This window comes from Choristoneura fumiferana, chromosome 26 (assembly GCF_025370935.1).
Source record: "Choristoneura fumiferana chromosome 26, NRCan_CFum_1, whole genome shotgun sequence".
In the NCBI taxonomy this organism is placed as follows: domain Eukaryota; kingdom Metazoa; phylum Arthropoda; class Insecta; order Lepidoptera; family Tortricidae; genus Choristoneura; species Choristoneura fumiferana.
This window is the reverse complement of record NC_133497.1, coordinates 1,721,146-1,734,775: the sequence shown is the minus strand read 5'-3', so window position 1 is coordinate 1,734,775 and position 13,630 is coordinate 1,721,146. Positions and strand designations below refer to the sequence as shown.

Below are 13,630 nucleotides of genomic sequence, written 5' to 3'. Positions count from 1 at the left end.
GACAGGAGGCCTGTGCCCAGCAGTGGGACGTATATAGGCTGGGATGGATGGGATGGTGATCCTATTATGACACCACACTCGTACTTTAATGCCTCTCATTATGCACCAGCCACATAAATAACTATTACAACCCCTTCTTCTGTGACCTTCTAGAGTCCAATGTTATCCTGAATGGACTACAAGTACTTTTGAGATCCAGGAGTTTTGGTAAAAAGGTAAAACCAAATGAAGCCGTAATGACCAAACCTATTCCGTGGTGGGGGTAGGGTGAAAAAAAACAGTCAACAACCATCACAAGATTTATTGAACCCCTAAGGCCATACTATGCTCTCAATCCAGGGCACGTAGTGGGAGACCTTGGTGTAGTAGCTGGGGCAGGCCGGGCACACCGCAGCCCGCGGCAGCGGTGGTGATCCCGACCACAGTGTACATGCAGTGGAGGCGGTGGTTGAGGATTGTTAAAGGTGCACCGTCGTCACCCTGAGGAAACCAAAGCAATTGATTCAACATATCCATTATTTTCTTCAGAATTTACCTAAACCTAGCTTCGAATATTTAGGCTTTATACGTGATGTATCAAAATATTGAGAACTTATTAAGGGGGCATCGAGTTATTAGGGCTAATCATTATGGGTATGGGGGATGGGGGGGATAATAGGGGCGAAGTGGCGGGTCCAGATAGCTTGGTCAGAACGCGCGCGTTTTTAGGTATTTTCTTCATGTTATCTCAGATCAAATAAAAACTAAAGATAGGGCGCTGCGAACAACGAAGTGAGGCCGGTCAAACTACACCAATCCGTGTGCTAACACAGTCGCACGCACACACTTGCGATCAAACTACACCGAAACCTTATTACTTAACATAAAACGTCAACACTAGTGTTGTCATTATAATATTGTAGTTACCCTATTGGGTATTCGGTAAAAGCCGCCTATGTAATATAATCTTTTTTTATTAATTCTATTCTTTATTAACATGGCTTAAAGCGTATGAAAGTGACACGCAACGTAGATATTTGGTTCTTGTAAAAGTTTATCAACGTTTTTTATTGTAGTAACGGTATCAAAGTGTGAAAATAATTATAACGCTATTAAAACGTTATTCAACGGTAACGATATTTTTGTAGTTTCGGGGTACTAAGAATTAATATGGCAACACCGGCCTACGCACACATGTTTATAAAATCGGCCTCACCGGGCGTTTGACCGCGCTCCATCTTTATTTTTTATTTGATCTGAGCATGTTATACTAAAAACAAATACATAATATTATACAGTACATTGTGTCTTAAGGGCGGTAAATAAGGAATTACGAACAACAGTCTATTAGAAGCCTGAAATCGAAGACTGAGGGCTTTAATGAGTCGATGTTCGTAATTCTAGTACCGCCCGTGCGACATACAATGGTTTTCATCACATTTGCGAGTAAAATTGTATATTTGTAAAAGGAAAACTAATATTTTATCAAAAATGGTCGATACCGCTGATTGCGCTCATTAGAGGCAATCCGCAGCATGTGCATGGCGTGCGTGTGCAGCGCGCGCACGGAGCAGCAGCACGCCATGCAGTAACAAACTCATTGACCGACCGCGGGCTTCATGACATGAACATTAGTACGGGCAATGACTCATGCGACCGACCACGGGCTTCATGACAAGCACATTAAGGTCGAGGGTTTTATTTGGGGGGTTGCAACCAAGGTAGCCTGCATGTTACGACACTGTTTACGAGCAAGTGTGATGAAAAACATGTAACGCATATATATACGCGATAGAAAACATATAGTTTTCTTATTATTCTAAAACTCATGACCTGCCGCGCAATGAAAGCAGGATGATTAGAAAGCAGGTCTCACGAACTTTTATAGAACCCGCATATAGTTAGTAAGTTAACTTAATTTTTAGAGTAGGTACCCTTCTTGTGTAATATGCATTATATACCTACCTAATTGTTGGCAATAAACGCATTTTCTTTCTTTCTTTCTTCTTTCTTTCAATGTTTAGATACGCCATACTAGGGGTTTATTAAATTTTTAACCCCCGACTCAAAAGAGGGGTGTTATGAGTTTGACCGCTATGTGTGCCTGTGTGTCTGTCTGTGGCACCGTAGCTCTTAAACGGGTGGACCGATTTGAATGCGGTTTTTTTTTATTTAAAAGCTGGTTTTCTAGCGATGGTTCTTAGACACGTTTTATCAAAATCGGTTCAGCCGTTTCAAGATCATCAATCAGCTCTTTTGTTCGCGGCGGTAGGAATCTTAGACTCATAATGGGTATTTAATTTACTTTCAAACATATTTGGGACTTAACATTTGAAACACCCATGTATGCTATATAACTATGCAAGATAATGGAATTCTCGGCCTAATGCTGCAGCCAGGATATCCAGCACACCAGTATACTCTTGAAAAAATAATAGCAGATATGTCGGGTTTGATTCCTTTTGATCATTCATTCTACACACAATGCAATGGTAACAACACGATGAGCTGATGCTGCAGCCAGGATATCCAACACACTAGTACACTTAAGAAAAAATACTAGAAAACATGAAATAATAAAACGCCCGAAAAAAATCGCCGCCAAATAAGACACCTAAAATGTAAAAAATAATTATGCACTACCTAGCTGTTGCCCGCGACTTCATCTGCGAAGAATTCGTTTATCCCTATCCCGCGGGGACTATGCTGATTTCCCGCAAAATTAGCCAAAGTTAATTTAGTATAAGTACCTAGTAATATTTTTTTTATCTAAGCGTCGTCGGTGTCGGGGGACCGCTTTACTTACTAACTTACTTAATGACGTATAATGTTGTATAGGTACGGAACCCTTCGTACGAGTCCGACTCGCCCTTGGCCATTTTTTTTCCTTTGCCCGTGCGAAGCCGGGGCGGGTCGCTAGTATATTATAAAATCGTAAAAATACCTTGTACCGGTATTAAAATGATTGCGTTACTTACTTGATAAATTAACATTATGGTAAAGTTACCCAATCTAGATAACGGTAAATTTTCTTTATATAGCAGCTAATAGTAGGGCTATTGAAGCCGTGGTGGCCTAGTGGTTTGACCTATCGCCTCTCAAGCAGAGGGTCGTGGGTTCGACCCGGCTCGCACCTCTGAGTTTTTCGAAATTCATGTGCGGAATTACATTTGAAATTTACCACGAGCTTAGTTTGCGGTGAAGGAAAACATCGTGAGGAAACCTGCACAAACCTGCGAAGCGATTCAATGGCGCGTGCGAAGTTCCCAATCCGCACTGGGCCCGCGTGGGAACTATGGCCCAAGCCCTCTTGTTCTGAGAGGAGGCCTGTGTCCAGCAGTGGGAGTTGGGACGTATATAGGCTGGGATGATGAATAGGAGGGCTTGTTAACGTTACTATGGACGCTACTAAATGGACTATACCCAGCAAGGTCCAGCGCTGCTGTTGTAGTCTCCGTAGCAGACATGTACCGTGTTGTTGAAGTAGTCGCCTGTATAGGCCGGCGCGGCACTCTGTGTCTGTGAACTTCGTCAGTGTCACCTGCAAGTGTACGAATTGGGAATTTCATGGAATATAAAAATTATTAAAAAAAAACTAAAACCCGATGATGGTAGACATCACGGTGTCATAAAGAGACAAAACAAGAAAATCTGGGGTACTGCTCGGTCCCTTCAAGTCCAGGGCAAAGTAAACTGCCCACTGTTCTTAACTCACATTTCGGCTATTCAGGTCTCTGTCTTGCTCTAGCATCACTGGAATAAATTGTGAGGCTATCCTGCGATCTTACGATACCTAAGTCTATGCAACAGACTTTATTAAAGAACAAAAAAAAAATGTGTGTTCATGCAGTTCCTCCACCACCACACTGTGAGAACACACATATTAAATCATACAAACCCAACTATCCCGACTACTTCACAATGTTCCAATGTTCTAATGAGTCTCGATGTGTCCCTACAAATCTACTGCGAGGGAAAAGCCGCGGGCTTAAGCTAGTATCGCGTTGAACAACATTGTACCTTCTGCAGCGTATCCGCAGGGCCGCCTCTATGTGTTGTCCTACCCCATCCGGTCGCGACCGCCCTGTCGCGGTCTCCGCCGAACACGTCCAGACAGGCCGGCACTATCGACTGGCTCAGGTGGATCCTAAGGAGGAAGCAGCATAGTTAAAGTTAAACACGTAAGGTTTGGTTTGTTTGACTCAAACCATTTTGATCGTTAAACAAAGCTAGTTTGAACAGTTTTTTTTATAATAATAATGGTAAACGAGCATCCGGGTCACTTGATGGTAAGCGATCACCGCCGCCCATGGACACCTACAGCATTATTAGGGTTGCGGGTGCTTTGCCGGCCTAAGGGGGGGGGGGGGGGTTAAAAGGGGGAGGGGAGAGTGGTTGTTTGATGAAATTTCATATTTTTGTTGTTTGACGCGCCGCTTGATCGTGTTTCGACGCGTTTGAATTAAGGTCAATGTGGCCAAGACCGGCATACTTCATTTTTTTTTTTACCTCGGAGTGATCTAGCTGCGTTAATTATTCACCTGCGTTAACACTTGTACTTGCATACGATGAAGAATTTCATAAATAATAGTCAAGCTATAGAGACAGATCATTTTAATCACAAATTAAGCAAAAAAAATAGTATTTTCGAAAATTCGGCGAGTAGACGGACTTCCCGTGTAGCTTAAGGTAAGTCCGTCTAGTAATGATATCGGCCATACTATGGGTGCTTATATGTTAGTATTCGAATCCTTAAAAAAAAATTAAACAAGACAATGAAAAGTGTACTTTAAACTTATTAATATAAGGTTTAGATTCGGAATAAATACAATTTTTCTTATTCAAAGGCAAGTCCGGCGATATATTACGTAAATGGGGTGGTAAACCTTTTTTGGCAAAAAAATATATTTAATAAGTACTTACTTATTTATAAGGTTTCCCAAATAAAAGATCAATTGAAATTTTAAAATTTATTTTAATAGTTTAATTTTTAATTTACTGAGATCAAAGGGTCACCTAGCACTGATAGTGCAAGCTTTGCTTAGTTTGGGGCTAATATTTATTTGATTATTTATTCATTTGATAGGTATTTTTAATTTATATTTTTGGTGACACAGTGCCACAGCATAGTGCTGAGGGTGAGGAACACATTTCCGTACTAGTTTCAAGATCAAAATGCCTTATGAAATCGTAATAATATTGAAATCGTAAAAACAGTTGGTAACTTCTGATTCAAGGGAAGTCTGGCGGACTGTGATATGACGGACTTGCCTTGTACATAGTAGACGGACTTTACGAAATTTTATTGTGATAAATGATGGTACGTATAATTACAAAAGTAAGCCAATTTCTGATAAATTAAACACAGAATAAAGATAACTGGTTCTTATACTACTTATGTAGTTACTTTCTGGTGCAAAATCTTGTCACGAACTATTTTTAACAATTTTGTTAGCAGAGACCGTCGCACTATCATTTCGAGTTCCATACATGCAATTACTTGTTTAGGCGGATTGCTCTGAAGTTCGTTGTCACAGCGCCATCTGTTTTAGAGTGAGGGAACAAGCGCGACAAACTGCTTTATAGACTGGACGCTAAAGCAGGAACCGCTTTCAAATTCAAAAGCTATAACGTGTTGACGGACTTGCCTTGTAGACGGTCTTGCCCACAGTGACCTGTGTATTGTTTTGTATTGTATTGTAAAATTCTTCATTGTACATAAAAACACATAAAATAACAGAACACAGGATAATAAGATGTACAAAGGCGAACTTATCTCTTAACGGGATCTCTTCCAGTTAACCTTTGAACGATTGACAGGATATCAGACAAAAGTAGACACTACAAATACAATGAAAAGGCAAAAGAATCGAAATTTAAACTTACTCAAAAATTCATTATAAACCTACACATTCATATTATAGGTACACACTTATATATAATAATAAAGTCAATAAACTAATACATATCAAGACAAATAAACTACATGCAAAATACATACATATATACATAAACACCACATATACACAAAACAGATCATACAACACTGCCTCCCTTAAGATTTTACGATGAACTGTCAAGCCAGTGCGCCCTTAAGCGATTTGTTGGATTTTGTAGCGTGAGCTTGTGTGTGACAAAGATGTCTGGTGCGGTAGCTTCTAGCACTTTCTGTAGATGTTCGTGTGTCAAACGGTATCTCAGTTTGTACCTAGGGTAAACCCTCCAGTGAATGAACACTTAAGAAACTTTTCTACTTTGAAAAATCACTACTCTGTACTTATTAATAATTATAATGGTTTTATGTAATTTAATCAATCGTTATTTAATAAACAAGAATTTAATTTCTGCGATTTTTTATTACGTGTATAGTTTTTGAGTTATGGAAGAATTTATAAAAAAGTACCCAAAAACCTAGTAAATGAACGAAAAAGTTAATGAATGAACAGAGTAAAACCCAGTGAATGAACATTATTTAGATAGTTTTAATCAACATTTAGAAAAGCATTTTTAACATAAAACGAAGTCTTCTTCTTCAGTTATTATTATATAAAATCTTGAGGTAGGTAGGCAGGCCTACAGCACCTTCAGTATTCCAATTATGTTTCTGTATTACAAAAATACATATATAATTCTATTAAAGTAGGTACAAATTGAGCACCTCAATATCTTGATTAATTAAGCAAACATTATTAACCTTTTTGGTGTCCAATCACAGCCACATAACGTCACTACTTTTTTTTTAAAACTCGTAGCTCAAAATAGATAATTTTTCCGAGTGAACTTTATAGATATTACATCAAGGTTCAATTTTGTTGACATATTGATTTTAGAAAAGTACGAGATTTTTTCAGTGACGATAATCCGAGCTTTATAATAAAACTTAATAAATAACAAACATTAAACTCTATTGATACTCGTATTCTAATCAGTCTGTAATCAGTCTCTAATTAGTTATGGTCTGTCCCAGAATTCGAGATACTAAAATGACAGTCTGAAATGTCAAACGTAAAAATAATGTGGCCAGCATAAAAGGAACAGTGCTGCTCCGTAATTTCGGTTTCGTAAATAACCGATAAAATGTTTATTTTACGATAGCAAAAATAACATTAATGCATTCAATATTCTACTTTCCATTTTATACGATAAAGTGATGAAATCTAAGCACAGGTAAAAATACAGTGTTCATCACTTAGTGCCAACGTAAAAAATAATACAGATGCTACTACAAAACTAGAAAAACGAAGTTCGTATGGCACCGTCCCTTTCACTCGCGTATTGAATGAGATAAGCGTCAGCGGGACGGCAACATACGAAGTTCGAGTTTTGCATTTCGTAGTCAGGGCCAGCTGGGCTACTCCGAAACTCGAAACTCGAAGTTCGTGTCGTGCGGTCCCTCTCGCTCTCGTATTAAATAGTATAAGTGTCAGAGGGACCGCACGACACGAACTTCGAGTTTCGAGTTTCGGAGTAGCCCTGCAGCACGGCTACTACGAAATTCGAAAATCGAAGTTCGTGTCGTTCCGTCCTTCTGACACTACTATTTAATTTAATACGTAAGTGAGAGGGACGTTACGGTACGAACTTGGATTTTCGAATTCCGGAGTAAGCCCTCAGATATCACACAACGTCATTGTTCATGTTTTTCGTATTCAAGTGGTATTCAACCGATTTTCGTTACTTTACTCGTATTGTCATCGGATGTGATCAGTGCGTTTTCTCGTGTTTTTATTTTGATATTCATATCATAGAATAATAAATCAAATATTCATTATTCTCATATTATTTAGTTAATGTAAAACTTACTTAGAATGAAATTGAAACTTAAACATCAACATCTATAAAAAGTCGAAATATCTCGAAAACGGTCGCATTTTTATTAGACCTATTTTACCTTTTCTAGAATGTCCTAAGTGCCCTACATTTTAGTACATCACGGATCCGTTCATATCTTAATATTTTACGACATACATACATAGGTACCTACAAAATCTTTCGGTAATAACCGGTTGCGGCACATCACTATTTATGAGACGCAAAAAACAGGTAACACATGAAACGTCATTTTAGTATCTCGAATTCTGGGACAGACCATAAAAGTATCATCATTTGGGACAAAAAAATCTTAACAACCCAATTTTTAATTATAGATTGTGGCTAAAAACAATAAGCAACTTACTACGAGCAAAATCTACATCAGTTTTTAATCATTTTTAATTTATATAAAAATAAAAATCGATCAAAATAAATCAATAAAACAAAAAATATATAATTATATAGTAATTCATGACAAATAAAAGGTACACATTAACTGAACAATTGTTTTAACTGTTCCTATTTCCTTTCCTCGCAATCCCCATTTTCTCCTCGACGTGTCTATCCACCCTCGTTGTACCGGCTCGGGTGACTATATGAACGTCTTGGGTAAAATGGCTTGTTTTATGCTCTTGTTGTACAATCTAATATTATTAACAAGTCCAATTTAAGAAGTAAAACTATCGTGCATTTCGATCACGTCCATCGTTACCTACGTTGTTCATACATAGGGTTAGTAGGTATCTAGTAAATGAACAAAGCCAAATTTCTATAGTCCATTTACTAGATTTTTCATTCCTATGAATGAACACTAGTGTCCCAATACTAGTTCAAAGAAACAGAATCGTTTTCTATGCAGAATCTGAAAACACAACCTTAATACGATTACGTTAACATTTAATTTTAGGAAAAAAACTATATTGAGCCGCCACCAGTAAATGAACAGACTGTTCATTTACTGGTTTTAGAACATTTGATAAGCCAGTAATGGAACACCTAAAAATAACAACTTCACCACAAAATAAGCCACTAAAGAGTACATTTATAGAAGATTTAACTCTTAATCTAACCAGTAGCTAAACTTTTTAGTGGTATACATGAAATAAGCAGTTCAAATGTTACTCCAAACATGCGCTGTTCTTACCTGGGATCTAATTTTTCCATACAAAACTTCAAAACCAGAAATACGTGAACTTCAAACGCCTGCCATGTTGAAATTGGTGGAAAATAAATTTACCGATTGTTGCCATTGCATAGGAAATCGAGTTGCTGGTTAGAAAAAAAATACGACAGTTGGTGGAAATGGCTATATATTGCTTATTTTAGGCAAAAAACGTGATTTTGTTCATTCACTGGGGGGGGGTTCATTCACTGGAGGGTTTACCCTACTTACCATTTTCTTTTGACCAAATTAATTTTTTCTCTCTTTTTACGATTCACGTAATAAACACAAGGAAATCGCGTTCCTTGTTCGAGGGCATCGCACAATTTGTTTGCGTCACATAATCTCAAGTCTAATTACGACGGCGTATCGGTAGGTACGCTGTAGTTTGGTTCGGACCAAACAGCGCAGTGACGTTTGATAACCGTTCAAACCAACATCAAACCGTTTGACCGTTTCGGGGCCCCTGACCGACATCGCGGCAATCATACTATACGATGTGGCGAAATACGAGTTTAATGATGGGCCACAATTTAGAAGAAAATGAGCAAACTTGTACCTTCAGAAGAGTTCATTAAATTACCTTAAGTCTGTCCCAATCTACAACATGCTTAACACGTTCACAGTCCAGTGCCCCGCAGATGGGTCACGACGGACTAGGCATCTTCACGAGTCTGTGCCCGCAAATGGGTCACTATAGCCGACCAGGTACGCACTCAAATCAGTATAATTATTTTTTTGTTTATATTACTCTCTTTTGATTCTTTTGCTTGACGATCATGAACACGATGCGAATTTTATTGACAACATTTCATATTTTTAAGAATATGAATTTAATTTTATCGGTTCTCGGCTAAGAAAGAGAAGCTAGTTTTAATTTTTCGCTAAGATTGTACATAGTTAATAAGAAATTCAAAAGTAGCTTATTCTATAAGGTCGTAACTCTTATTGTTCTATTGTTTAAGTCCATGTAGCTGAAATATCTCTACTTTTGTTTCTGATATTCTGTTAATCGTTCAAAGCTCAACTACATTATAGTACAATCTAGGGCTCTTCAAGGCTAGAGTGAATAGGCTGTTACTGAACCAGTGAGATACACTTTTGGCCTCATCTGCACTTAACATCAGGTGAGATAGGGGTCAATCACGGTAAGATTAATGTAAAAAAACCTAGAAGAGATCCCTTTACGGGATAAGTTCACCTTTGTATATTTTATTATCTTGCTATCTGTTAATTTCATGTGTTTGTATGTACAATAAAGAGTATAAAATAATATACAATACAATACAGTAATTAACCCTCCTTTCGGGTAGTCCCGCAAAAGTACTTACTTATCAGTTTCAAGGAGAGCAATGTCATTTTAAAATTCCAATAAGTCTTTCAGTTCGGTAGCGTAACGTTTAAACCAACAGTTAATGCTACGAGTGTTGCCGCTCTTAGCACTAGGTACATGCAAAAGTATCGATAGTTTGCGTAACAGTAGGAGGGACTCTAGTTCCGTCAGTTTGGCATTTGTCATTTGAATCATGTTAGAAAAATAGAATATAGTTTTTTTTTTTATTTCCTGTTAGATATATTGATGGATTCAGCTTGCGGGTCTAAAAACTGAATTATTCAAACATATATTTGGACATTAAATTCACCTACGGATAAAATTTTTGGTCATAAAAAAAACACCTATTTTAGGGTAGGTACAATTTATTTTACCATCTACAGGTTCTTAAAATAACACGTAAAAGCCGTATGCAAAAAATTAGCGTTATATCGAATTATTTCCAAAAAAACTGTAGAATGACCAGGCTATAAAGGTCGCGCGCGGTGGTGTGTCGCCATGTGAGTGAGTAGATGAATGAAAATTTGAATGAGGTGAAAGGCGAGTGTAAAAGAGTAAAGAAAGTTATGGAATGAGGGTTGGTACAGACGCGCGTGTAAAGGTGAGTCCACACGTCTGTGTTGTAGGTAATTTTCTTTAAAATTCTTCTCTTGTTTAACCCGATGCAAAAAGAAGGAATAGGTGTGTGGGTGGGTGGGTATGTGTGTTTAAATTTATGATTTCTGTTTTTTTTGTTAAATAACCGTACGTAGCCGGGGCGGGCCGCTAGTGTACAATAAAGAGTAAAAATATTGTAATTTTGAACATGAAACTACCGTGAGACTCACTCATATTAAATATAATGACCCGGATAACTCACGTCTTAAATCGAGTTTAGCTCGACATGTTTCGGGCTAATCCGTAGCCCTTCGTCTTCGGAGCAACGCGACTCAGCGGCTGCTGCAACACGCGCACTGCGCGCCGCCGCTCTGCTCGCGCGACTACCCGACGAAACTGACACCGGCACACAACTACCCGCGTTTTCATCATCATTACAACTGTCAAATGTAGGGTAGCACACAACACTAACAACATCGCTCTGTAAAGGTACGTTCACACACACCGATGACGCAGCACGAGTATTTAACACCGTTTTCCAACTCGGAGGTACCGTCCAACCACTATCCCGGTTGAAATTCGGCCGACGACTAATCTCGATGGCTTCACGCACTTTCCGCGGAATGAAAAATTTCTCTCTCGCAAGTACAGATACCTTATCAAATCTGATATAGTGCGTCGAATCCGAGTTCATTGAGTGCTCGGCCACAGCAGACCAGCAGAGAGCAGCAGAGGGTAGTCGCGCGAGCAGAGCGGCGGCGCGCAGTGCGCGTGTTGCAGCAGCCGCTGAGTCGCGTTGCTCCGAAGACGAAGGGCTACGGATTAGCCCGAAACATGTCGAGCTAAACTCGATTTAAGACGTGAGTTATCCGGGTCATTATATTTAATAAAAATATTGTACCCATAATACAATACAGTAGGTACTACAATAAGATACAATACGAACTACACTTCGGGTAGTCCGCTAAAAGTACTTACGAATCAGTTTCAAGAAGAGCAATGTCATTTTGAATCATATGGTAGTCAGGGTGCCTGATGATGCGTTTGATCTGATACACCTGCCCGGCTTCCACGTTGTTTGGGCGTTTGAGAGAACCCACGGAGGCAAACTGGACGAGACCTCTAGAAAGAATAAATTGATTTATTAAGGCGGTACTTTGCGGAGTTCCATGTCAATGAACCTGTAATCTTTTACCTCGCTACTCTGCTACCTCACGTTCGCGACACTTACGTCTTAGGGCCTACGCTAGCTGGCCCGGGCGCAGCCTGCGGGCGGGCGCAGGTACAATCCCACGCACGCGACGCGCGCAGTTAGCGCTGCTCGTACTGTTGTTCAACAGGCGGCCACCCGCTCCGTGCAAACCGCGTCAGCTAGCGTAGGGCCCTTATAGTGTTTAGAAAAGAAAACTGGCCAAGAGCGTGTCGGACATGCCCGAAATAGGGTTCCGTAGCCATTACGAAAAAATTAAGTCATATTTTTCTAAGGATTTCGAATTTTGTACGGTGTTGAATGTCTTACGTTAAAAATCATAATTACAGTAAACACACTCTAGATGGCTCTGTACCGCCCACCCGTTAAGATAACGCTGTGCTCCCTTGCAATAGTTTTAAGTTAATTAGTTCCAAAAGCTACTAATAGATGGCGCTTATCCCTCGCCGTAACATGCTAACGATGTGTTCCTTTAAAAGTTTAAGATGTTTGTTGTTTTGCTTAATAAATGAGTTTCAAAGAATAAACAGTGCAGTGTTATTATCAAGTCAGGTGTTAAGTGAGTGTAGTGAGCAACATTGGTCCTTCAGAACTTGGATAATCGTGAGTACAGTGACATTGGAATTAAAAGTGAACTAAAGTGAAGTGTAAAAAAAACTTAGAAAAATCGTGTTAGAAAATAGACTTAGTAAATTCTGTAGTGTTTGGACTTAGAATAATTTGCCTTAAAAAAGACTTAGTGCAATCCGCGTAAAAGAGTTAAAAGACTTAGAATAATTTCGCTTCAAAAACACTTAGAATAGTTTCGATCAAAAAACACTTAGCAAATTACGTGTGCCAAAAGACTTAGAAAATTCGCACCCAAAAAACACTTAGTCGATTTCGTAGCGTGAACACTTAGAAAAAATAGCTTGGAAAATATTTGACACTTGGAAAAAAAAGTTTACTATTTCACACTATGGCAGACTATACAACACAAGAAGAATTATTTGAATATATCCAAAGACTATATACCAACTATAAAAAAACTCCACTAGATAGACAAACAATTAGTTATTTGGAGACACGGAGAGACTCGTTAGAAGATTATTGGTCAAAATTCGTGGCTGATCATAGGGAAATTATTAAAGAAGATATCACAACGGAAGATAAACAAAAATTAAAGAATCTTTATAGTAAAGCTGAGGATTATTACTTAGATTTCAAAACACTATTAAAGGAAAAGATAGCCGTGTTGACAACATCAAAGAAAAATGCTACTCAATCACAATGTTCTTCTTCTTCCACGACTGTAACAAAATTACCGCCGATCAATATACCTACATTTTCTGGTAATTATCATGAATGGCTAAGCTTCCGGGATTTATTTCTCTCTATGATACACAACGATCAAGGACTGAGTGAGATACAAAAGCATCACTATTTGCGGTCGAGTTTAAAGGGCAAAGCTGAACAGCTAGTACGCCACTTTGATGTAACAGCGGCAAATTACGAAAAGGCTTGGAATGCTTTAGTAAATCGCTATAGTAACACTAGA

General features: G+C 38.7%; 2 protein-coding genes across 2 annotated transcripts in view; both read right to left on the bottom strand.

Annotated features, from left to right (window-relative positions):
- LOC141443003 (prostasin-like) overlaps positions 1 to 13,630 on the bottom strand; it is a 431,412-nt gene that overhangs the window by 87,994 nt on the left and 329,788 nt on the right. The gene's annotated exons all lie outside the window — the stretch shown is intronic.
- Positions 287 to 12,548, bottom strand: LOC141443031 (trypsin-1-like). Its single transcript, XM_074108249.1, has 5 exons — positions 12,541 to 12,548; positions 11,862 to 12,005; positions 4,000 to 4,126; positions 3,403 to 3,520; positions 287 to 480 (listed from the first exon to the last, which is right to left on the bottom strand). Exons 1-5 carry the CDS (start codon positions 12,546 to 12,548, stop codon positions 476 to 478), a joined length of 402 nt encoding a protein of 133 aa, XP_073964350.1. The 3' UTR covers positions 287 to 475.

Coding starts and splice junctions, on each gene's coding strand:
- LOC141443031 (XM_074108249.1), bottom strand. Junction 4,127..11,861: donor GCTCTTCTTGAAACTGATTC/GTAAGTACTTTT, acceptor CTTCCTCCTTAG/GATCCACCTGAGCCAGTCGA. Junction 3,521..3,999: donor CTGCGGATACGCTGCAGAAG/GTACAATGTTGT, acceptor GTACACTTGCAG/GTGACACTGACGAAGTTCAC.